General features: G+C 39.4%; 2 protein-coding genes across 5 annotated transcripts in view; one reads left to right on the top strand and one right to left on the bottom strand.

The window, feature by feature from the left end:
* FMN2 (formin 2) overlaps positions 1-9,861 on the top strand; it is a 179,844-nt gene extending 169,983 nt beyond the window's left edge. Inside the window, exons 18-19 of the mRNA XM_032681420.1 lie at positions 6,263-6,344; positions 7,771-9,861. Of these exons, the coding sequence (XP_032537311.1) occupies positions 6,263-6,344; positions 7,771-7,797 (109 nt within the window). The 3' untranslated portion in view covers positions 7,798-9,861. The remainder of the gene's footprint in view (positions 1-6,262; positions 6,345-7,770) is intronic.
* Positions 9,862-10,119: 258 nt separating this feature from the next.
* The window catches only part of GREM2 (gremlin 2, DAN family BMP antagonist), a 41,380-nt gene continuing 28,925 nt past the window's right edge, over positions 10,120-22,574 (bottom strand). For 3 of the 4 annotated variants that reach the window (XM_032681423.1, XM_032681425.1, XM_032681421.1), the window contains exon 2: positions 10,120-15,745. In XM_032681423.1, coding sequence (XP_032537314.1) covers positions 15,241-15,744 — 504 coding nt within the window. In that variant the 5' untranslated portion in view covers position 15,745 and the 3' untranslated portion in view covers positions 10,120-15,240. Of the gene's footprint in view, positions 15,746-16,338; positions 20,819-22,574 lie in introns of those variants that run through there. The other variant, XM_032681424.1, reaches the window with a different exon arrangement.

Below are 22,574 nucleotides of genomic sequence, written 5' to 3'. Positions count from 1 at the left end.
CGTGGTGCTCTTAGCAAAATTATGATTAATCACTGCATCTTTCTGACGGCCACAATCTGCCTGTGGTCCTTGAAGTAATCATACAAGGAGCTGGCAGGGATGTCATGATAGTCTAATACATTATCTCTTTGTTGGTAGGCAGAGGTTAGGTTTCATCAGTCAGTTTGAGGGGACGAGGTACATTACAGTGTGCTTCTTATCTGTATAAAGTCTTTGCAGTCAGTTACTGAATCATATCTGTGTCATCATTTCAACCCTATTAGCGTGAAAGTAAAAGCTCTACATTTTTTACTCTACTTTTATGTTGGGAATTGTAATTTTCCATTCTGGGGTTTTGGGGTTTTTTTGTTTGTTTTTGTTTGTTTGTTTGGGTTTGGTTTTGGGTTTGGTTTTTTGTTTGTTTGTTTTTCTGAAGAAAAACTCCTTAGCAAAAAATATTTTCAATATTTCAGTTAAAGAAAAAAACAAAATACAGGCACATTGCCCTGGAAGAGTTTTTAAGGAAAGAGTTTTAAAGTTTTCTGCTCCTGAAATGTGAAAGACATCTGGCACTTGATAATTTTGTTGAAGATTTTTTTTTATTTGTTTTTATATGTAAAGGTATTATTATTATTATAAACAAGTTCAAACAAATCTCCAACCCAGACAAAGCTACATAATATATTTTGGCAACACCATTTTTATTTATCTGATAATAAGCACTTAGTTCTATAACGAGTATTGACCTTGGGTTTGTTTTATGTTAAAAAAATACAGAATATCTGCAGAAAAATGTCTTTTGGGTTTCATGAACTATACTGTCAACTGTAAAAGTAATATCTGTCTGAGTTTATCGTGGAAGTTTTTGTGAGCAGCTCTACTACCTAAGGCACATAACTTTCCAGTCTTCTCACTGTGATTACATTTGTCATGTCATAGTGCTCACTAGTGAAGTGTAAGGCAACCAAGCCTAGATGGAGCCAGTAGGAAATGAACCTGTCTGCCACAGATACTTCAGACAAAATTATTAATATTTAGTGGCAGGAAAGTGGCTACCCCTTCAATGGGTTGAATGATGACAGAAAGTCTCTAAGCCTTGATAGGTTGTGGCCAGGCTGGCTATCGGTCTAGAAGGCAGATAAAAATACTGTCTTTTGGGTTTGTAAGGATGTCTGGTTTCTTTTTCCTGTGTGCATGCCAAAGTGTAACTTGCTTATTTATCTTACAGACTGTCTTTAAACTTAATCATAGTTTTTATATGTTTGCCTCACAATAAATATGAGGTAGTAGGAGGTGAAAGTGCTGGAGGAGAGGTTTTATTATGATGGAAATAAGAAATAAGAATCTTTTGTTATGGGCAACAATTGTTAGACTCTCTGAATCTTATTAAGTAGCAGATTTTGGGACTGTAATTCTTAGTTTCTGTAAGTGACTGGCTGTTCATTCACTTGGAGATTTTTTTTTAACTGATCCATGAATCATGTGTGTTCCCTATGTGCTTACTTATTGTTGAGCTGTTTAGAAGTATATTCTTTCTGAAATAATGCAAGCAATGCTTTAGCTAAATTTAATATTAAGAGAAATTCAAGTGATGAACATTCTTAACAAGTGTTTATACAATCTGCCCTGGGCCTGAAGTTGGGTCCACTGCTGTAATAACTCTGCTCATCAGATTACTACAGTGAGAGTTAATCAAGTCTCTGGTTGTCTAGGATGGGAAGACTAGTTTTTGTAGGATTATGTTCTCATTAAGACAAAATCAGGAAATTATTTGGGAAAAATAAGTAAGAGGCAAAAATTGCTAAAGGTAATGCAGCTGATATTATCTTTTCTATCAAACTCATATGTTCACTTTTAAGACAGAATTGGCATGAGATGTGACAAGGGTTGATAGTAAATGAACCGAAGTCAATTTGCTGAAAGAAAGTGAGCTTGCAAAGCAGTTGAAAAGTATGAAGTGAGATAGTTTGAGCATCGGTTTAGCAAAGAAGCTTAGCACACTGCAAGCTTGCAAATCATTCCCATCACACTTACCAAGTTAACTGTAGTACCTGGCTACTTCAAGAGCGCACCATGTCCCTTGCCACTTCCGTCTTACTCTCCCACTCTCAGATCATGCCTAGAAGCAGGATCTGTCCTGCTTCTGAGTATTTGGATACAACTGAGAGTGATGGTTCTATAAAGGGATTGAACAACCTCTCTAACAGAAAGTATTAGTATTGTAGAACTAAATAGTTTAAGTGGAAACAGATCTTCAGAACAGTAAATCAATCTATACACATGCCTACCTTTGCCTAAAGGTCATAATTCTCAGGAACTGGTGAACGCTCACTTTTCTCAGACTCTTTTTCCAGATCCCAGGTGGCAGCCTATCTTTCCATGCAGGGCCTGACAATTGAACCCCACTCCTTTCCTAGGAGTGGGGATTTAACTTTTTTTAACTCTTTTGTGCTCTACCAGCTCTTTGAGTTCTGCATTGGCACAGTAGTGTCATTTTGGCCTAGAGCCTGGAAGTATGTCATTGTATGCAATTGCTCCTCCTTTTGTGACTTTTGGGAGTCTTGTGTTGTTTTCTTCAAATATCCTCTTCCCTCCTTCCGTTATTGAATTAGATCCATTAATTTCTTCATAAAGCTCTAACAGCTCACCAGAGTTGAGTTAACTAGTCACTAGTGTTCATATAATTTTTGCACTTAGATTTTTGCCTCAAATTATTATCTTGCACCTCCATGCTGAGCAGGGTGTCATTGAAGTCAGTGAGAAGTAGTGCAGGAAAAGCCGGAGCACGAGGAAGGTATGCATGAGCTTGCTTGCCACTGTGAGAAGTATGACTTGTACCAGGCATGAGCTTACAGAAGCAACATGGTATCACATAAATCTCATTAGTGTTATGGAAAGATGAAGAATCATTCATGGCCAATAGAGAAAACTTTAGAAGCTGACAAAAAATTGCCAGTGGCAGTTGTTTTCCAGCTGAACTAGAACTATTGCTCTTATTTTAAAAGTAACCTTTTACCTGCTTTTCTTGATCATACTGTTTAAATGGTGTGGATGCTCCTACCCAAAACACATCCTTTTGTTCTTCTAGAAGGATTAGGTTATCTTAATTTTACATGTAATAAAATTCTAATTTAGTTGAATGATCAGTCTTCAGAAAATATACTTACACACTGTAGAAATTGATAACCACTTTCACTGGTTTATGATTTAGCCCTGTGGAAAGCTCACGGTTGTCTTTGCCTCTATATTTCACCAGTCCCTGGATTTTCTTTTTTAGATACAACTGTAGATTTACACAGCTCTCCTTGCTTCTGGAATTAACATGGTCACAAACTAAGCCTCCTCACAATGAGCCTTTTGTGTCCTACCTTTACATTTCTAAGGACATTTCTTGCTGAAGATGCATATATATAGGTATTGACTTCACTGAGGTTCTATCCAACCACTTCAATCTTCCTGCACAAAGAGCAGAATGGGAGCCAAGGGACAGTGAGCTGTCCCAAACCCACACAGCGAGTCAGTGATATGGTGGGAACTGGAACTGAGTGCCTGCTAGCTCTCAGCTTTAAGTGCATTAGGGAGTTATGCTTCTCATCTTCTGCATTCCCCTTGGTATGAATAAATAGGCTCAAACTCCAAGGAATTTTATAAAAGCTCCCAAAATCTTGAGAACCACAACCATAGTAGTGAGACCAGCACCTGTTACACAGTCCTAGAAAAATGGGTTACACAAGCTTAAGGTTGCCATTTATCAGTCTGGAGATTGTGGATCGTTTCTTGAAGTGCAATCTAAGGGACACAGAAGTTCTGACTTCCTCCCTCACAGAGTGGCATGTTATTAGCATTTTGCTGTTTCAAGCAGAAACAGCCTTTCTCCAGATAGCTGTTTCCCTAACAGAAGAGATGTTACACTGACAGTGACACCGCTCTTTAGAAAAGAACTGCATTATCGAGGGTTCCATTCTGTGTGAGGATTTTTGTTTTGAATTGATATGAGACCCACAGAGAGCTGTGTTGTCTCATGACCTGGTATGTTAGCAAGCAGTGGGTAATCTATCCTGGAAGGAGGATATTTAGGTGGGACAAACACTGGAATTGAAGATTCCCTGGCATTTCCTGAGAATAACATCTGGATCTGTGTGAACTGGTTTGATAAATATTTTTGCATGTTACATATGCTGTCATTTGCATGTTGAGTAGTCTGAATACCTGCATATGTTACACTGCTTCTATAAAACAGTCCTTTTGATAAGCTCAATAGTACTTATACAGTCCCTGGGATTTGATACTAATTTACTCCCAAGTAAGATTTCATTTTGTTCTTTAAATGATGTCTACCAGTGAAGAGAGCCAGCTCTATTTGTATTTGAAAAAAAGGAAATTATATGATAGACATGCTGGTTTATATCTGACTTTGTAAGAATGGCTTTTGATAGGTTGGAATATGTCTGAATATGTTTGAATATTTGAAAGGTCATGGGAAGATCAGTGTCACAGATACCTTTCCTCCTTTGGATATAAGTAGACACAAAGCAGAAGAAAAAAAGTGTTTTAGGAAAAGGAAAATGTCTTTGAATTTTACTTCATTCTGCATAATTCCCATAAGCTTCTATTTGAAGCTATCACATCTTGGCTGTCACTTCTACCAAATCTATTTAAATATATTTTAAAAGTGAATTACTTGACTGTTTGACATTTTTGTTCTAGTTTATCCTCCAGCAGTCTATCTGATTTGCAGTCAGATAGAAATCATTACAGCTTGAAAACAACAGTTTTCAAAGCTTTTTTTTTTGCCCCCGACCTGTGCACATAAAGGTCTCCCTACACTGATAACATATAAGGCCATCAGATGAAGAGGGCAGCTTGTTGGAAGTGCTGAAAAAGAACTGACATTTAAATTAATTTTTTAGAGTATAAATTTGAAACTTGTGAAAAGAACAAGGTGTGTCTGGGGAAGTTGAATAAAGGAGAGATGAATGTGAAGGTGGTTTTTTTTATGTGCTTAGCAGACCCAGCTGGAGTTTTATTTTCAAAATCTGGCCCTTACCAAACACACAAAAATATTAAAAATAATAGTAACACAAAATCTGATTCTCACATTGCCCTAGGTAGCCTTGCTGAAATAGCAGACATATGAGTGGTCTGGAGATGAACCACAGGGAACCAGCCAAGGATATATAATTTCTTCAATATCATTTAACTGTTGTTTCTTTTTTTCACTGTTGGATAATGATGAAAAGGCAGAGTACATGCCATCTGAAGTCTATATTTTTGGCAAGAGCAAGCCAATATAGGATTTAAATATAAATAAATAAATACAGATCTCACATGATTTAATGTCATCTTATGGAAAGTGTTTATGTAAGTCTTAGGAGCTCAGAGTCTGTAAGTTAAATCTGTATTATCAGTGTTTCAGTAACCATGTGTGTTTACAAGGTTGATCTACAAAACCAGTGAAAGTGGTAAAGAAATATTTTACGGTGTGACATTCAACCCATCAAAGTATTCTGGCAGGCTCCCAGTCTGAGTATAGTCCTTTGCCTTTCACAGTTTATTTCCTATCTGCATGGCAAAAAAGGACATTTCTCTTATCAAGAATGTGGTAGGATTTCACAAGGTCCTAATTTGGTAGTGTTTGCCAAGTCAGGAAGAACTAAGAAGTGGACCCTTACTTCGGGAACCTGCTCCTCAGCTTTGGAATGAAAGACACATGTGCAGTGACTCACACCACCTTTAAACATCATATTTAAACATCATGTTCCATGTCAATTTTCCATTTTTTTTTTTAAGTTACAATGGAAGCTGGAAATTTAGATTAAGCTATTTCACCATTTTAAATCCAAACAAAAATGAGTGGAAGGAAAGATAGCTTGGTGAGAAATTTTGTTTAAACTGTAGTTGAAGTACTGAGGTTGGGAATGGATGAAGAATTATTTTAAACAGTGATAAAAACAAGTTTTCTTAGCAACGTTTGCATGAATGCTCTGAAATGTAAACTTCATGTTTAAAACCCTCAAACGTTTGAATCTTCAACTGCAGTAAGTACTGATTGCTTTTGTAACTAGAATTGATTAGGCATTTGATTATGCCTGTCCTTGTAAATGCCAGGTATGGCCACAACAGCCCTAGAGTGCAAGTACTATTTTGTGGAGCGTGCCAATGAATATATGGAGAACACAGTTGTCCACTTAAGTCCTCAGGCCTAAATTTGTAAGTTCTATAATGCATTGTCTTCAGAAATGTTGTTGGTCTATGGGAACACATATATTTTGTCTCTCTTCAGAGTTAAAGAAGCAGAGGAAGTCTGCAGGCAGAAAAAGGGGAAGTCACTATACAACATAAGACCAAAACATGATTCTGGAATTGTAAGTAAAAATTGTAGCAATGCTTCTGTTCCCATTACTTTTTCTACTGTTTGCTCTTCGCGTTTTATAAGTATGTTATTCTTGACGTATGTTTTTGTTCTGGGTTGGTTTTTGGTTTGGGGTTTTGTTGTTGTTGTTTTAACATTTTGATTAAAGGAGTTAGATTAACAAACATGACATCTGCTTGTGAATCTTCACAAAATAGATGCAGCACAAGCAAGATCAACATATTGTTGCCCCACCCTGCCAATCTGTCTTCTTCCCAGTCTTGGTGTGGGATGCACCTAAAAGGCAGAAAGGCAATTCCAGTCCAAGCTCATTCAGTCTGTATTCTCTGTCTTTTCTACAGTTACAACATGTAAGGAAGAATTTTGATAGGTACACATTTTTCAAGCTGGATCACTGTATCAAATACTAGTGGCTTCTGTTCCATTGATAGGGATTTGTTTGGAATAGAAACCCTAGAAAAAGATAATACTGTGCTTTCACCATTCATCTGAAAACAAATAACTTCAGTGATACGAGAGGAGTAATTCTGGTCATTGAAGGAAACCTTTCCCCTGTGATTGCCTAAGCATTGCTAGGATCATGGCTGATTTTACCGAAAAGTAATATTCCTCTAGTGAAAAATTAATCTTGCACCTCACATTTAAATGATACCTGTAGCAATTGGCCATCATTTATATTTATAAAATATTAGAAGATTTTTTCCATGTGTCTGTGTCCCTGTCCACACCCTTCCTTCCCACCATGAGACATGACTTAATTCTTTTGTGCTTTGTAGTCATGGTTATATTACTGTGATACATCTTGGAAATGAAGCATGTGGTAATATGCTGCATTCTAACTAATATAATCTGACACAGGAATAAATAATATTGCATTTATTGTTTCATATTCTGAATGTTTAGTGAAAGTTGGCTGTGGTTAGTGCCACAAGAAATGTAAATGGAGTACTAGCTTGGTAAGGAATGATAAACTACATTTAATCAATTTGATTATAAAACAGATCAAGATTTAAAAAAAAAACCAACCAAAAACAAAAAACAAAAGTTAACATTATTTTGAATTTCTCCATCTAACTTGTATCTTGCAGTATATAAAGACACTGATATTTTTTCTTTTAAGAAATAACTATTTCCTTAATTATTCCTGTATCATTATTTGCACTGAAACAAGGACTTTCAGTATTAGAAAAATTTGATGAGTGAAAAGGAAAGTAAACAAAAATATTTCACAAGAAACGTATAGCTGTAGTCTACTTCAGTTCCTTCTTCAAAGGAAGTTTATTTGTGAAGCAGTTCTACAGTAACTATAATTGATCATTAGGATATATATTTATTTGCTTTACATAGCATAAGTACGTGTGAGGTGGTTTTATGTACACTCAATTCCTCTTTTTTTTTAAATTTATTTTATTTTTCAGAAAGCAAAGATAAGTATGAAAATCTGAGAGAAGAAAAGCAAAAGCCATGGTTACCTGGGTACCAAAACTCAACATGCTTGTGGGTGGGGAGTGAGAGGGAAGGAAACTACATCATCCTGATCATTTGCTTTCTTGACCTTTTTAAATTTGCTTTTTGTTCTCTAGAGTTTTCCACCAATTGATGTGTTATTGTACATTCATTCACGAATGTAATCACTTTAATGGAGTGCCCAGCAATAGACTAGGTATGGACTTGAAACACCTTCCCCTGTACTCTGTATCTCCTTTGCCACTCAAAAATGATATTTTGTAAAGTGTATGGTATATTACAAATAGGCCAAGTCAGCATGCATAAAAAGCAGCATCTGCATCAGTTCTGAACATGCTGAAAATTGCATTAAGTTGAACTTCATAAGAATGCTACTTGGTACAGTAAAACATTTCCATTCCTACTGGCAACATCTAACACGAATACTTCATGGCACTGCACTTAGATTAGGGAAAGAAATGTTACTCCTAGTGAACTGTTTGTATCTGTTTCATGTTGGCATTTGTAGTTTGTATTTTGAATCGTTAAGTGCTGTTTATACAGTATAATCAATGCTTTCCCAACTTGTTTGGTTGCCCTCCATGACTAAATATTTGTGGAACAAGATGTTTACTGTAACTATCTTTAAAATCGATAAGGCAGCATACTTTTACTTCATCTTTTGCCAGATAGTGAATGCCAGGTGGTATGGGGGTCAGAAATCCAGCATTAAAAAAAAAAAGGAAAAAAGAGGTGAAAAACAGAAAAATACAGAAAAGCACAGAAGTATGATAGAGAGTATGAGAGATTTGACTATTATAGTTTGTTAATATATAAAGCAGCTAATACTTTTACATGAGCTTTAGAAGGTATAGTATAGTTTTAACTGCTGATCACTTAAGTCAGACAGGCTTTTGGCCACATGTACATGACTTCCCTTCTGGAATTAGCTTTACAGTTAATTTAAAACTCCTTTAGTGAGCCATTAAAAGATGCACATGGGGACAACATTTATGGAAAACAGTAGCCAATTCTAGTGACTGAACACAGACTACCAACTAATTGACATCAATTTCACACTTAAAAGAATTGCAGACATTTCCTCCAGGCTTTGTGTCCCTGACTAGGAGGTTAATGATTGAACTCTACGACTTAGGGCTTCCATTTTAGACCAAGTGTTTAATTCCTATTTGCAATCCAGAATTCACTGTATCAATTTTGATCTGCTCAACTGATAACAACCCCTTCCTCCAGTCCTAATTTAAGAGCCCCAAACCAATCAGTCTGATTGATAAAGTTTTTCTTCCGAAGCGCCTTTTTCCTAAAAGTAGACTCTGCGTGCAACTCAATTGGATGCACATGCTCACAGCTTTGGAGCCTGAAAGACACTGGGGTAAGGCAAATGAGCTCTAACCTGCTGGGTTGCGTTATTCCCTGTCTAATCTAGCACGTCAAGAGACATTCCTAGCTGTTCAGAGGCTAGTATATTCTACAGGGTGTCATAAAAGGAAGTGCAAAATATGACCTCAGGAATCTGTTATTCTTCACATATACCAAGCACTAGAAAAGATGGTTTTTTTCACTGTGTGAAAAGCAAGTCTCCTGTTGCTGACAAACCTATGTGAAATTCTGTACGACTTATAATTTCTGGCAGGGATATTAATTACCAAGAACGGAGTTCTAAAATTTTGTTTTGATGGGAGTAACATTACTATTTGGGGAAGAGAAAATAAGAGATTATTTGCTGTTACGACTAACTTATGGAAAAAGAAACTTTAAAAAATAAAGCTATTTTAATGGCACTGATTCAAATCCATGTTTGTATTTATGTAAACAATAGTCTATTTCCTCCTAACTTTGCTCCTAAGTGCAAGGATACAGTAGCATGTTTTCATTTGTAGCCTTCCTGTTCTCTTCAGTACCTACAGTATGTATATTACTATACTAAATTAAATAACAGATCGTCTAACAAAGATCACTATGTGCAATACTGTATTTAGTGTTTCTATTCCAATTTTTTTAGAATGTTAATTTATATGAAAATAAAAGGAATAATAATGAAATAACTGCCTTCTCTCTTCACTCTCCAGCTATGTTGTAGTTTGCTACAAACCATTTGGTCCCTAAGTACCACATCCCATTCAGGCTCCTGTGATCAAGGAAACACTTTTGTGAAGGGATCAGAGGAAATGGGGCTTTTCCCCAGGTGGTGGTAGTGAGATATTCAGTCCTTTACATCATTCACTTCTCTGGCTTGTGCATGCTGGCGAGTAGTGCATTTGGCTCAGGTTTGTAACCTGTTCCTACTGACACTGCCGAGGTAACAGTCTCAAGAAATTTTTATTAGGGCAAAAATGTGCATTGAAAAGTTATATCCACATATTATAATGCCTTTTTATATACGTGTGTTATCCAGCGACCTGGTAGGATGGTCACATACATACATACATACACTTTTCACTGGATCTCCAGCATAGATGTTAGAAGATATTTGCAAACCTCGATCTCTGAAGAAAAGTGTCAAAGGCTGACTGTAGCTCATAGGACCATGTTATGATCCTAAAACACGTGCTGCTACATAGATTTTTCTCTTTCATTTTACTCAGGCCCAATCTATTTGGTTGAATTTCTTTCTCTTTTATATAGCTTCTCTCCAGCCTATTCAAGCTTCCATGCAAAGTAGCCCACTATGTTCAGCACCACAGTTGACCCATGGAACATCCAATGCACACCAACAGCATGTTTCACATCCACTCTTTGTTTTTTAGTGATACACTCAACTTCTTACAGAATTCTGGACTAATATTCTTTTGTTTGCTTGTTTGAGTGTGTTCTAAAGATGTCCGATACTCCATGTTTACTGCAATCCCCCCATTTACTGCAGCATTAACCATACTACACTTTGAGTTGGCTGTAATCCAAAAAGAGTTCTCACAGACAAAATTCTGAGCTTTTATTGATCACCAACACCACATGTTGCTCACCGTTACTTAAACAAATGCAGCAGCAAAAGAGGGACTTTCATACCTGAGCAGCAGGTGTGACTTGCTGACAATAACAATCTGGTTTTTTATGAGGAGCTAAGAGGATTCACGTTGTTTTCTTGCAAATTAAAGCCTTTCAGAAGCATGATACTTTGTCACATCATGACACAGTAGTGGTTAGCTTTTTTCGTAGCACCTTTCATCATCCCGAAACACTTCCAAAACTTAGTTAAGTATTATCCAACGGTGGCAGCGGAAATACAGTTAGAGGCATCTTCCGCAGACTGACGTTTTTTCTTGCCCAATTTTTCAGAGATCAGCTTAAAAAGTTGGAAGCAATTATTAATTTCATTGAGAGAAGATATAGCGAGTCTTTGCATTTTTTTGCAGACTCTGTGTTAAAAGGAAAGCTGAGTTTGTGACAAATCTGTTAGTTACTTGAGTTACACCAATTTTAAACTGCTATGGGAAGAGTAAGCAAAAACTGATGAAGTTGAGCTTTTCCAAAGATGGTGCGAAGAGCTCAGCAAAGGGAGGAGAGAGAAAACTGTGACCCACACCATTCAGGTCTGCCACCCACTAATATGATTCTCATTACAGAACAGATTTTCCGAGTCTTTCTCTTGCTTATGACAGACCCATCTGTACCTGTACCTGTACCTGACACTCATCCAACTGACTCGTAAAAACATCCAATGGTAAGTCCATTGCCTAAAAAAAGTAATGTATTTCTGAAGATAAAGGGTCCCCATTGAGTCAGCACTGTTTTCTCTGCTTCCCAACCACAGCTCAAATTTAAGCTCTTAAAAACGTCATTTGCCACTCGCCCTAAATTGGGGCCCTGCCAGCATGACAGTTCCATGGTGGTAGAGCTAAACATTCACTGTCCTCCTCCTTCTCCTGTCCTGTAGCAGCACTCCACTTTAAAAAACTCCACTGACCTAAGGCTTTTTTCATCTGCTCAGAGAGATATGCCTTGCTCTTGAGATTGCTTCCACAAGGGGGAGATTTTTGGATGACAACATATGTCTCCGGTATGATGGTTCAACAGTCAGGCAGCAAGAGTTTTAAAAAACTGGAGCTGGAGTCTAGGCTGTGCCTCAGACAGTAGAGGTTCAGGTGGATGCTGGGCAGTGAAGCAACCTGCAAAGCAGGAGACTGGCCAAGAGACAGCTGGAAATGAGAAAGGGGCATTAGATGAGATTACTACTGAGGTCCCTTTAAGCCAACTGAGAGAGGCACTTTCAAGTTCTGAGCAGGGCACCCTGACCACACTTTGGTAGCTAATACAAAGCAAACCACTAATTTCTCAAAAGCAACAGCTAAGAAAAAAAAAAAAAGCTCCAAACACATTGATTCACTGAACTGTGAGAGGATTTGGGCAAGAGATGGGCAAGGAAAAAGAGCAAAGGGCTTCTGCAGGTGTCAGAAGTGCCATAAAGGACACAGTTATGGTCTAGGTGCTCTTGCTTCTTTCAAGACCCATGACAGGCATCTCTTCTGGTCACATGGAGGCTCATCCATCCATGTGACTACTCTCTTTCATTACAAAAATTTTCCTTTGAGAAACTGCATTTTCTCTGGGTTGGAAATGAAAAAAAACCAAAACATTACCCTGTCTTTGGAGTGACATACAGTGTACCTATTCAAGAGCTGACAGCAACCATTAAAGCTCACCTATATTTTAAGATATACCTTTTTTTTTTTCCTTATGAGTAGTTTGGTGCCTGTTATGTAAGGATCTATATACATTTTAAACAAAACCACTTAGGTCAGGGTAACAGTTATTTCTCTTACCACAAATGATGCTGGTGTTTCAGCCAGTGGTGCAGCTTTGCATGTCTTGTCATTTAACCAAAAAAAACAGAATTTGTGCATGCAGAATCAACTCTAGAATCTAAGACTAGTGCATTTCATTTTTCCTTCTTGTCTTGCAGGTACTTTTGAGGGGGGTACCTGTCTTGCAGGTACTTTTGTTAGGGACAAGAGGAGAAGTAGTTAGGTTTTCCCAAGCTCACCCAATGGGTGAGCCATTATTCACCTGTATTTGGGAGGGTGAAAAGGAAGATGGAGCAAATACTGATTAGAGAGCAAAACACCTGGATGCCATATAACCCTAGAGTAGCTTTATTATTTAATCTATAATTTAATAGTTGACCTATAAAATAATTACATTATACTTAAAGCATTTCTTCATTTTCTGTTTTCATTTATAAAACAAGAATTAAATACAGTTTTAACCATTACAAGCTCAACTCAGTTTTTACATAAACACAGCTCCTAGAAGGAGCTTTAAGCTGCAGCATATTCATATTGCAAACTGGTGAAAAACCCAGGCGGGGCATAGCTTAAAGATTCTTGCATGTTTTTCTTAACTGAATGTACTAGGGTGCTTTTCTCTCTCTAGTCCAAAATGTCTGACTTTCAGTTCATTCCTTTCAAGTGGAGACTGGGATCCCTGGAGTCTTAGTAGACCATATTGCCACCTTCCCCCTTTGCACCTCACCCACACCAGCTCTCTCAAGCCTAGACTGAAGGGTGCCCATCCAGAGGCTGGCAGGATGCCACAGCACAGCAGTTACAACCCCTAAAGCATTCCCTGTGTGAGGAGCCTCCCTGTGCACTTCTGACACTGTGAGAGATCACAGCAGAAAAGCAATGTCTGTTCATGTAACAGGGCTAATAGACCCGACCAATCTCACCCTGCCCATGCCAGTCCCTGTAAACCGCTTGGTGAGCTCTTGCAGAGATCAACCCTGAAAGCCTCTTAGAGAGGCCTGTCACATAATGGAGACCTGTGGCTCTGAAGCTCTAGCTGGCGACAGTGCTGAACATATTAACCCCTTAAAGCGGCTGCATGCAAAGAAGCTGGCGGGGAGGGGCTCCCACAGCAGGTTGGTTTCACTAGATGCAGATGCTGAACTGTGAGACACGCATCAGGGAGTCGGCGTGTCCTTTTTAATTTGTAAGCTTCAGACAACTGAGAGCGCGTGGGCTTTGGTTTGGGGGAAGGGGCCGGTTTGAGACAGGATTTTAATGCAGCTGGGACTAATACAGATCAGAACTGCAACAAATGGGACATAATAAACTCCATCAACTAAATAACAACACAGTATGATTTAAAATGAACTGCAAGCATTCACCAACACTGATTGTGCAGGTCTCAAAAACTTAGTGCACCACCAATAATGTAGCAATCACAACCTCCTCTATCACTGCTCCCACAGCTGTGACCCATTCCAGTGGCACTGACGGATGGGTTTGTCTAATGCTAACACATGATCATGGTTTCCAATCATGAGAGAGACACCACTCCCAGAATTCAATAACACTTACATAGCTTTTGTATTCAATTCAGCAATGATCAAATTTTGTCCTTTGTGTGACAGTGCTTTTATACCTTAAGGGAAACATCGCTCCCTTAAGTGTTCTCAGCTCCTTTCTCACTACCCTCCCACCTTCCCCAGTCTGTGCAGGCATAAATATAACGTCATAAATGGATGTTGTCCTTTTTGGAGTAAGAAACTCACACACATATCTAACATACAAAACCCTACAGAAAGCCTAGTAAAACCATGTTCATTTTAAGCCAGGCAGCTGACCTAGCAACCGAGTCTCTTAACATATTTTAATCTCTGGCATATTCTGCCACAAGGAAAATATACATGGCTAGGTCTATAATACTTTAAACAGCTGTTTACTATAGCTAGGTTACAAAATAAACACTGCTGCAGAGACCATGTGTTCAATATACTCTAACCACAACAGCATCAGAACCCACCCTCAGTCTGCTCTGTGGTCACTGTGGCTGACCCAGTGCCTCGCCCTCTTCTCCTTGCTTCTGATCTGCTGTTCAGACAACAAGCCCAGAACCATTTGTCATTGCACAATTGAAGTCGCCTTAAGAAGCTGAGTTTCATTGGAGAGTCTCACTTGCTTTTCACAAATCGCTCCTTGTTACTCTCCCTCACCTGTGTCCCCCAGTCCTGGGCAGAACCCCAGCACTTCCAGGTGAGAGAAACAAGCTCCAGATCAAAGCACAAAGAAGGTGTTCTCAACATGTGGAGGGAACTGGAGTGTAGGGCAGAGGGCTTTACTCCACACAGTGGAAACATTTAATGCTGGATTCAGCCAACTGGTCGCTTAGATCATCAATCCCAACTTCTGGTAGCCTGCTCCATGCCAGAAAATTCAACTGCCAGATGATATTAAAAATACAATGAAACTTTATGGTGAAGTGCCTAACACAGCCCATTAAAAAGCATTATTCCAGTAGGCAAGTGTCAAGGAGCCCTTCCTTGCTGGAGAGATGCCTCCTGAAAGAAAACAAAACACAAAAAAAAAAAAAAAGGAAAAGAAGAAACAAACCAACAAAATGGAACAGTCTGCTCAGTGGGAGAGGAGAGACAGCAGTAAATCTGATAGAGGCAACAACAAGCAGCAGCTATATGCCTGCTCTCACAGTTTGCCTGAGTTCAGATTCACAGACATGCACCGGCACTGCTTGACCTTCTGAATTTTCTTGAGTCGGAATGGTGGGTCCAGCTCGGGGCACTCCAGCTGCACGGTCGAAGAGGTGACCTTGTGTGGCTTGCAGAAAGCACAGGACTGAAAGGACTCCTCCTCCTTTTTCACGTGCCGTGGGATGTAGAAGGAGTTACACTGCCCATAGCAGAAGCGGTTGATGATGGTGCGGCTGATGCAGCCCTCCTCGCTGACAGTCTGCCGCAGGGGCTGCGTCTTGCACCAGTCACTCTTGAGGTACTTCCTCTCGGTGACCACCAAGGCCTCCTGGCTGGAGGCCAACACCTCCTTGTTCAGCTGATGCCTACGCTCTGAGTGGTTGCTGCTGCTGCCTTTGTATGGAGAGGGAATGGCACCTGCAGGACGGTTTTTCCTGGTGTCTGTTACTTGAACCAGCGTTGCCATCAGAAAAACAGACAAGGCAAATTTCCAAATCATCCTGCAATGGCAGCAGAAGTCACTGTTAGAGAGACACATTTTCAAACAACAGAATTGTAATGGAGTTTAACTTTACCTATGCCTTTAGAAGAAGTGGAGATCTTATTGCCTTTATAATCTCATCACTTTTTGTAGGAGATTAGCACTATTCTAGGGTGATTACTTACCATGAAGAGGCCAGGCCCTTTGGAAAGTCACATTTCTCCCTCTCACCCCCCACAAATTTTCCAGCTACTTGCTTTTTCCCCACAGGGACACTGCTGCTTTGATGGCTGAAGTGGTGGTTTTACAGAAGCTTCAGCCAGAAAGGTTTCCTCCTTCTCTGTGAAATCCTGGCCCAAATAACTAGGCAAACTCCTGGCTAGCAAAGGCTCAGGAGGCTCCTGACAATATGGTAATAGCTGGTTTGGGAATGGCAGAGGAGAAGGGAAGGGAATACCAGGTTACATAAAGTGAACTCCCATCATCTGCCTCTTCAGCCCCCAAGACCCAGCCCAACCTCGTTCCACACAGAAGTAGCACGGGGTATCCAAAAGACTATTTTTATTATTCTAAATTGCTTCTGAAGTTTCTTGGGGCTTTTATGGCACTTACAGGCTTGTATTTGTTGTCGTTGTGGGAGGCCAAAAACTTGATGGATTTATTTTTGCAGTAAGAGGAAATGCTTAAACACAATTTCGAGGACTTCACAACTGCAACGCCTCTTGGGCAAATGGTTTAAGAAGGTCTGTAAACATGAGAGGATTCAATATTTATTTTAGATGTTAAGGAATAGGGTAGAGCATGATCTGCTTGCTAAGTTGAAATAGTCGGCCAGTTGGCAAAAATATTTTTTCCTGTGGTTTTCTATTGGGTATTCTTGTTCTGTGGAGCATCTCTTACCAGCTCTTGTCCAATTCATTTTAGTAATGTGTCTCAAAGCACTTCCAGAATATCACAGTAATGTACTAAATCTCCTCATGAAGTCAATGCTTACCAGTGAACTGCTACAACTGATTTGACAGTTCATTTCATATCATTCTCCCTGGGAAAGAAGAACAGAGGGTCTCTACAGTGCCAGAACTGGGTACAGCACAGAAGCTTCCCATTTAGAGGTAAGAACACTTTCTTTCTAAAAGTGCTCTGCTCCCCTTTGTTCTTAATGGATAACTTTTTAATAGCGTACAGATGAAACACTCATTCCTCTCTTCACAGTAAAGCTTCAAACCAAGTAATGATTTTATATTTTTTTAACTTTAAAAAGGTGCCAAGACAAAAAACTACCATCAGACTGGTAAGTATAATGTCTAACACTATAGACACTTCACATGTTGCATAGGTACTCCTGTCTAGAAAACATGCCATTTTTCAAACAATGACACCAAAAAGATAAAAAAAGTGTTTGCAGTAAAGGTGCAAAAGAAGACAACAGCGTTAACAAATGCTTCTCACCTAATAAAGCAGGCCTAATGTATTTAACTCCTCTGGAGATAAAGAGGAGGAACTACTGTAGCAGACTAGGTGAGATAACATCCCCTTAGGTTGTTTTCTAAGTCTATAAAATCCCAATGCCAGACTTGACTAAGTTTCTAAGGGGAGAATTTTGAAGTGCTGAAGGAAAGGAAAGTGCTAATCCTATAGCTGTGAACAGAGGATGTTCCAATGCAGAGTTAAATTTCATCAGATTGTGTGCTTGAAACAGAACCACCTTTAAATGGAAACCAGTATTTCTAAAATTCCAAAAAAGCTCATTCATCTGCAACCATGCCATCTGCCCACTGACACCCACTGTAGCCATGGGTACTTTAAATCAGTGGCCTATTTTCACACTGCTTAGCATTCAGCATGCAAGTCCAGAACTTCTGTCCAAAGTCTTTAAATGAAGCAAGACTAGACTTGGCTTTGCTGGCAAGAATTGTAGCCAAGTCCATTGGATGTCAACCCACACACGCAGGCCAAAACCTAATCAGGTAATTAGTTTCAGTTGAATATAGTGTTCCATGCCTCCTTTCAAACTGTTCTCATGTTATTCTGCACTGATGGCTGCATTTCAGTAGTAGATAAAACAACTGATCCCCACTAGTTTGTGTTTTATATAGAAAGGAGAGGAAAAAAACCAGAGTTACAAGCCTACATCTTCTAGAAAACAACAGAGACGAGCTTTTCACAAGATGCCTCATGCCACATTTCTCAGGCATACTCTTCTACTCTTCTCTTGAAACACAAGGGATATTGCCTCTCCAGTCTCATTTGTCTGATCCTGGCATAGCACAGGTCCAGAAGCACATCAGAAGCAGAGATGTACCCTTTCCCCCATACCCTTCTCTTTTCTTGGCATGATTTTACAGGTTTTTTCCAACCTTTATGTTCTGTGAAGCCCTGTCTTACCACACCCACCCTTTCTTATCATAAAAGGCAAGTTGAAAGGACACATTTCCCTTTTGTGTCAAGGATGGGGGTCAAGTAGAAATCTTATGTAGGAATTCAGGAAAGCAGCGAACTCAAAATCTACAATACAGAGAAATATTATAGTAACTTTCTAATTACTGAAATGGTTTTATGTAGACATGGAGAGCCATGCAACAGAGTAAGTAGGATTTGCTCAGTAAGTCTATGTTTATAACTAATAAAGTATTATTAATCAAAGCCACTATTGTAAGGTTATAAACCAAATGTTGCAGTACATGTCAGCAAGTACTTCTACAGACAGGTAGGAACGCACCACTCATTTCTCTCATTGATCCTTATCAAACTTGAGCTTTAAAATATTTACATAATAGAATAATAATCTACCTTACACTAGCAGGTCAAATGTGCATTCTGTCAGATCGTGGAATTTCTAATCACAGGGTTGCCCTTTACTAGCCTGCAAATCACCCCTTTCTAAGCCCTGGCACACAAATCCCCTATTCAAGCAAGTAAGGGTGCAAACAAGGTCACCTAGTGCCAGCAACTTGCCAAGGACTCCATATATTTATGGTGCTCACATGCAAAGAGAAGAGAAACCTCAATACTCCCAGAGAACCAGAACATTTTGGCAAACTCAGTTTGAATGCAAAGCAACATGGTGAATGCTGTCTGCCTGCAGACAGAACGGGATGAGAAGAAACACAAAACGTACTGGAGAAGAATCTGGCTTTTGGCAAGAACAGGGCAGTTCTGCCCTACTTAGATGTAACAAAATGGAACAGCATGTGGCTGAGACGATGCAAGCAAGAACTGCCTCAAGAGACCAATGCCTCTACAACTTGCACCAATGCCAGCCTGGGCCCCTCAGTCCTGATGCACTGGGGTTCCCATGGCAGAGCCAGTGGAGGCTCCTGTGTGACAGTTTTCAACTTCTTCAAGCATTGTTGCCAGCTCCTGCCAGTTCCCCGACGTGCCTTTTTTCTAGCACGTGAACTGAGAATAACTTAACCTTACACGAGATACTCAACAAGGCCTGGCTGCACTTATATTTCACATGGCAAGGTTTTTTCTCCTTGAGATAAGGAAATCAGCATCAAGTATGAGTTCATAAATTCATCAAACCCAGCATGATGGAGCTGAGCTATCAGGTACCCAGGAGTATAAAAAATCCTTCTTTTGGCCAAGGAGGCAAGAATGCCAAGATCCAACTCTGTCATTTGCAGAGGTCAGGGCACTGTAGCAGGAGGGGAAGACCCAAGATCACTGTATCTGCCCTTTGCTGTATTTCTTCTTCGTATGCAATTACTATGTAACACAAAATATCTACCAAGGCAGGCTCTCTCCTGCATACGACCTTCTGGCCCAATAACTCATGCATTCTTGAAATTAATCCAGCTCCAGAACAGGACAGACAGCAACGTAACCCCAAAAATAGCCTATAGTTTTGTGGTTAGGGAAGTTCTCTCTGAATTGGAGCATTAGATTTGATTTCAGAATTCAAGGGCATCTTTTTTGGAGAAGTCCCCCAGTGCAGAATTGGGTGCTATGGTCTGAAAGACAGGGCAGAACTTAACAGCAGTTCTCATCTGTGCTGAGCAACTGCTCTGATGTTTCCTCTGCTTTTCAAAGTCATGACCAGTTTCTCAGCTCAAGATGCAGTTTCTGACTGGGAATTCCTGTTCTGTAGGTCAGCCTACTTCAGAGCTGCAGGTGGGCAGAAAGAAAGAGGGATGTAACTGGAAGATCACTGTGATATTTTATGTTAGCTGCTCAGGAAATCAGTAGGTGTGAGACCCATTTGTTTGCTTTAGCATGCACACCTACAAAGCACTCAGCATTATCAGTATTCCTGGAAACATCCCAGTCTCTGATACAGGTATGACACAATCATCGCTTCACCAGGCCCTTCTGGAGGGAATTCAGAAAAATACTCACAGCCAATTTTTAATTATTTTTTTTTAAAGCCCAAAACCTGCAAAACCTGTCTTGCCTACCTATTCAGCTTAGTCACAGTATGGATTCATGAGGAAGAAAATTTAGTACTATAAATCTATCCTACACGTATCAAAAGTACCTTAAGAGCCCATGACTGGGAAGATGATAAACAAGTTCAGAGATTCTTTACTTTTCAAAAATTTTGAATTTAGTTAATGGCTGAAGAGTTTCCCTTGGAAAAGCAATTCTCTTTACCAGCAAAAGGCAAGCATTACAGACTAGATTAAATCAGGTCCATTTCCACAGTATGATACACAGATGGCCACATCTGACCACCTGCATCACTCTTTCCCAGGTTTCATCCTGCAAACTTCAGAGACACGAGAGCTCTCCTTAGGGATCAGCTGAGTGTGGCTGAGTGTGGGAATCCCTCTTACCAAAAATTTTTCTAGTCCCAACCTATTTTCATATTTGACCTACTCAGATAAAGAATCTGTATAAATCAGTCATATGTATATAAATGTAAGAACATGTTGTACATGGTTAGTTCTCACATTTAAGATGGGACACAAGAAGTGCTCCTTGAAGACAAGCCAGGCAATGGCTTTTCAAAGAACTTAAAACTTGGCTTTAGCAACAGATGTGGGAAGCCAGGAAATATCAGATTCTCTACCAGGAAGCCAAAAATGCTATTTATTTAATTTATTAATGGTTAGGCATGATTCTAATGGTACAATGTTCACATAAAGACCACAATAAACACTAATCAGCCATCTTTGTGCAAGGGAGGTATTTGGTGCTAATTTTTCTCTTTCAAGTATCCTTTGGAAACTATTTCTTCCATGTCTCAACAGTGTCAGCAATAACTGAACACTGTACTGCATCTCTTTTTGCAGAGACATGGGCGTCTTATTAAATCGTTCCATCATTAATAGATTCTCATTACTAAATTGCCAAGACTGAGGCCAGCCACAACAACAAAGCATGAAGGAGGCAGGGGAGACCAAACTTAAAAAAACACAGAAAACACAGTACTGAAGCTATGATGTGTTATTCAGATATTCAGATACAAAATCTCTGCATTCTGGCAGTAGAGTTACCATGTACTAGGAGTACTAAGAATCAGTCTCCAAAACCAGTGCACGCAACACCAAAAGCAATAATTATTTAAAAAAGAAAAATTAATGCCATTACAGGCAGAAATTTTTCCATTCTTGCCCTCTAAGAACCTTCTATAGTGATTTGAAAGAAAGCTATTTTCTTGCATCACAGACTAGCGGTAGGTGGTAGAGGGAGAAAACATTTCTTTCAGACATAATAAATTCCTAGTTTGGCTGGCTTGGATGGAGATTCTTCCTCCTTTCCATCCTTCTCTCTCCTGCCCACCAAGGAGATCCATTCTTCTCTCTCCCTTTCACCAACACCTATACACCAGTGAGCCAAAAATACCCACAAGGAACACCACAAAGCTTTAAAAGAACTGGGAAAGGTCTTCCTGCAGGCTAGAGATCTCAGGAACCACATTCTACAGTGAGGCTCTTGCTTTGTTTTTGACAGGGGGAGATGGAGCTGTGTTTCAATGATCTCAGCCTATGTTCTTCAGGAGAGGACAACATTTTCCCCCTAATGTCAGAATTTAGAAGTTCTCCTTGTCAGGACAGTTCCTGAAGACACTAAATTTAAAATATTGAAAAATATATAAATCATCAACAAAACCAAAGTATGTAGAAAAATACACTGGTGGGAACAATCTATGCTAAGATAGAGCTAATTGAAAGGATGTTGCATCATATTAATTTAGCTGTGACTATAGATTTTCTAGTTCCAAGAGCTGTGCAATGTGCTCTGGAATGACCCTGCTTGAGCAAGAAGGTTGGACTAGATGACACACTGTGGTTCCTTCTAACCTTACCCACACTCTGTGATTAAATCCATGATAAATACCAGTGCTTCCCAAAACAGACGCACACACACATATAATAGATGCAATTACTAAGGTAATCTCCCAACTAGAAGAAAATAGGGGAGAAAACTGCTACAAGGTTTGTTGGTTTGGATTTGGGGGAATTTAAGCGTAAATGTTAGCCAGGTAATACAGTGAAGCAAGACACTGTCAACTTCATGTTACCTTGTATTTACCAGTAGCAAAGATTTGATTCCACAACTATGTCAGCATTTTAACACAGGAAAAATAAGATAAAGAGAAGGAACAAAAGCTGCATGGAATGTAAAAGCACTGTTATCCTACAGTAGCTCAGGAATGCAGCAATGCCATTTTTAGGGGAACAGGAATACACAGAACTCTGATTGAATACTAGCAGGTAAATGGACAAAGGTTTTGTTTTTTTTTTTAATATCATTATGATTAAAAGTCCTAAATTTCATTGCTATTTCAGCTTCAGGAACTTGTGGGTTTAGAGCCAACCACAGACAAATGTCTGCCTGGTGAGCAATGTGAATTGTCCCAAGCAGAGTGAGATGTCCTACTCAGAAGTGTCTGGGTAGTC

This window comes from Chiroxiphia lanceolata, chromosome 3, assembly GCF_009829145.1.
Source record: "Chiroxiphia lanceolata isolate bChiLan1 chromosome 3, bChiLan1.pri, whole genome shotgun sequence".
In the NCBI taxonomy this organism is placed as follows: domain Eukaryota; kingdom Metazoa; phylum Chordata; class Aves; order Passeriformes; family Pipridae; genus Chiroxiphia; species Chiroxiphia lanceolata.
This window is presented reverse-complemented; position numbering and strand designations above follow the sequence as displayed.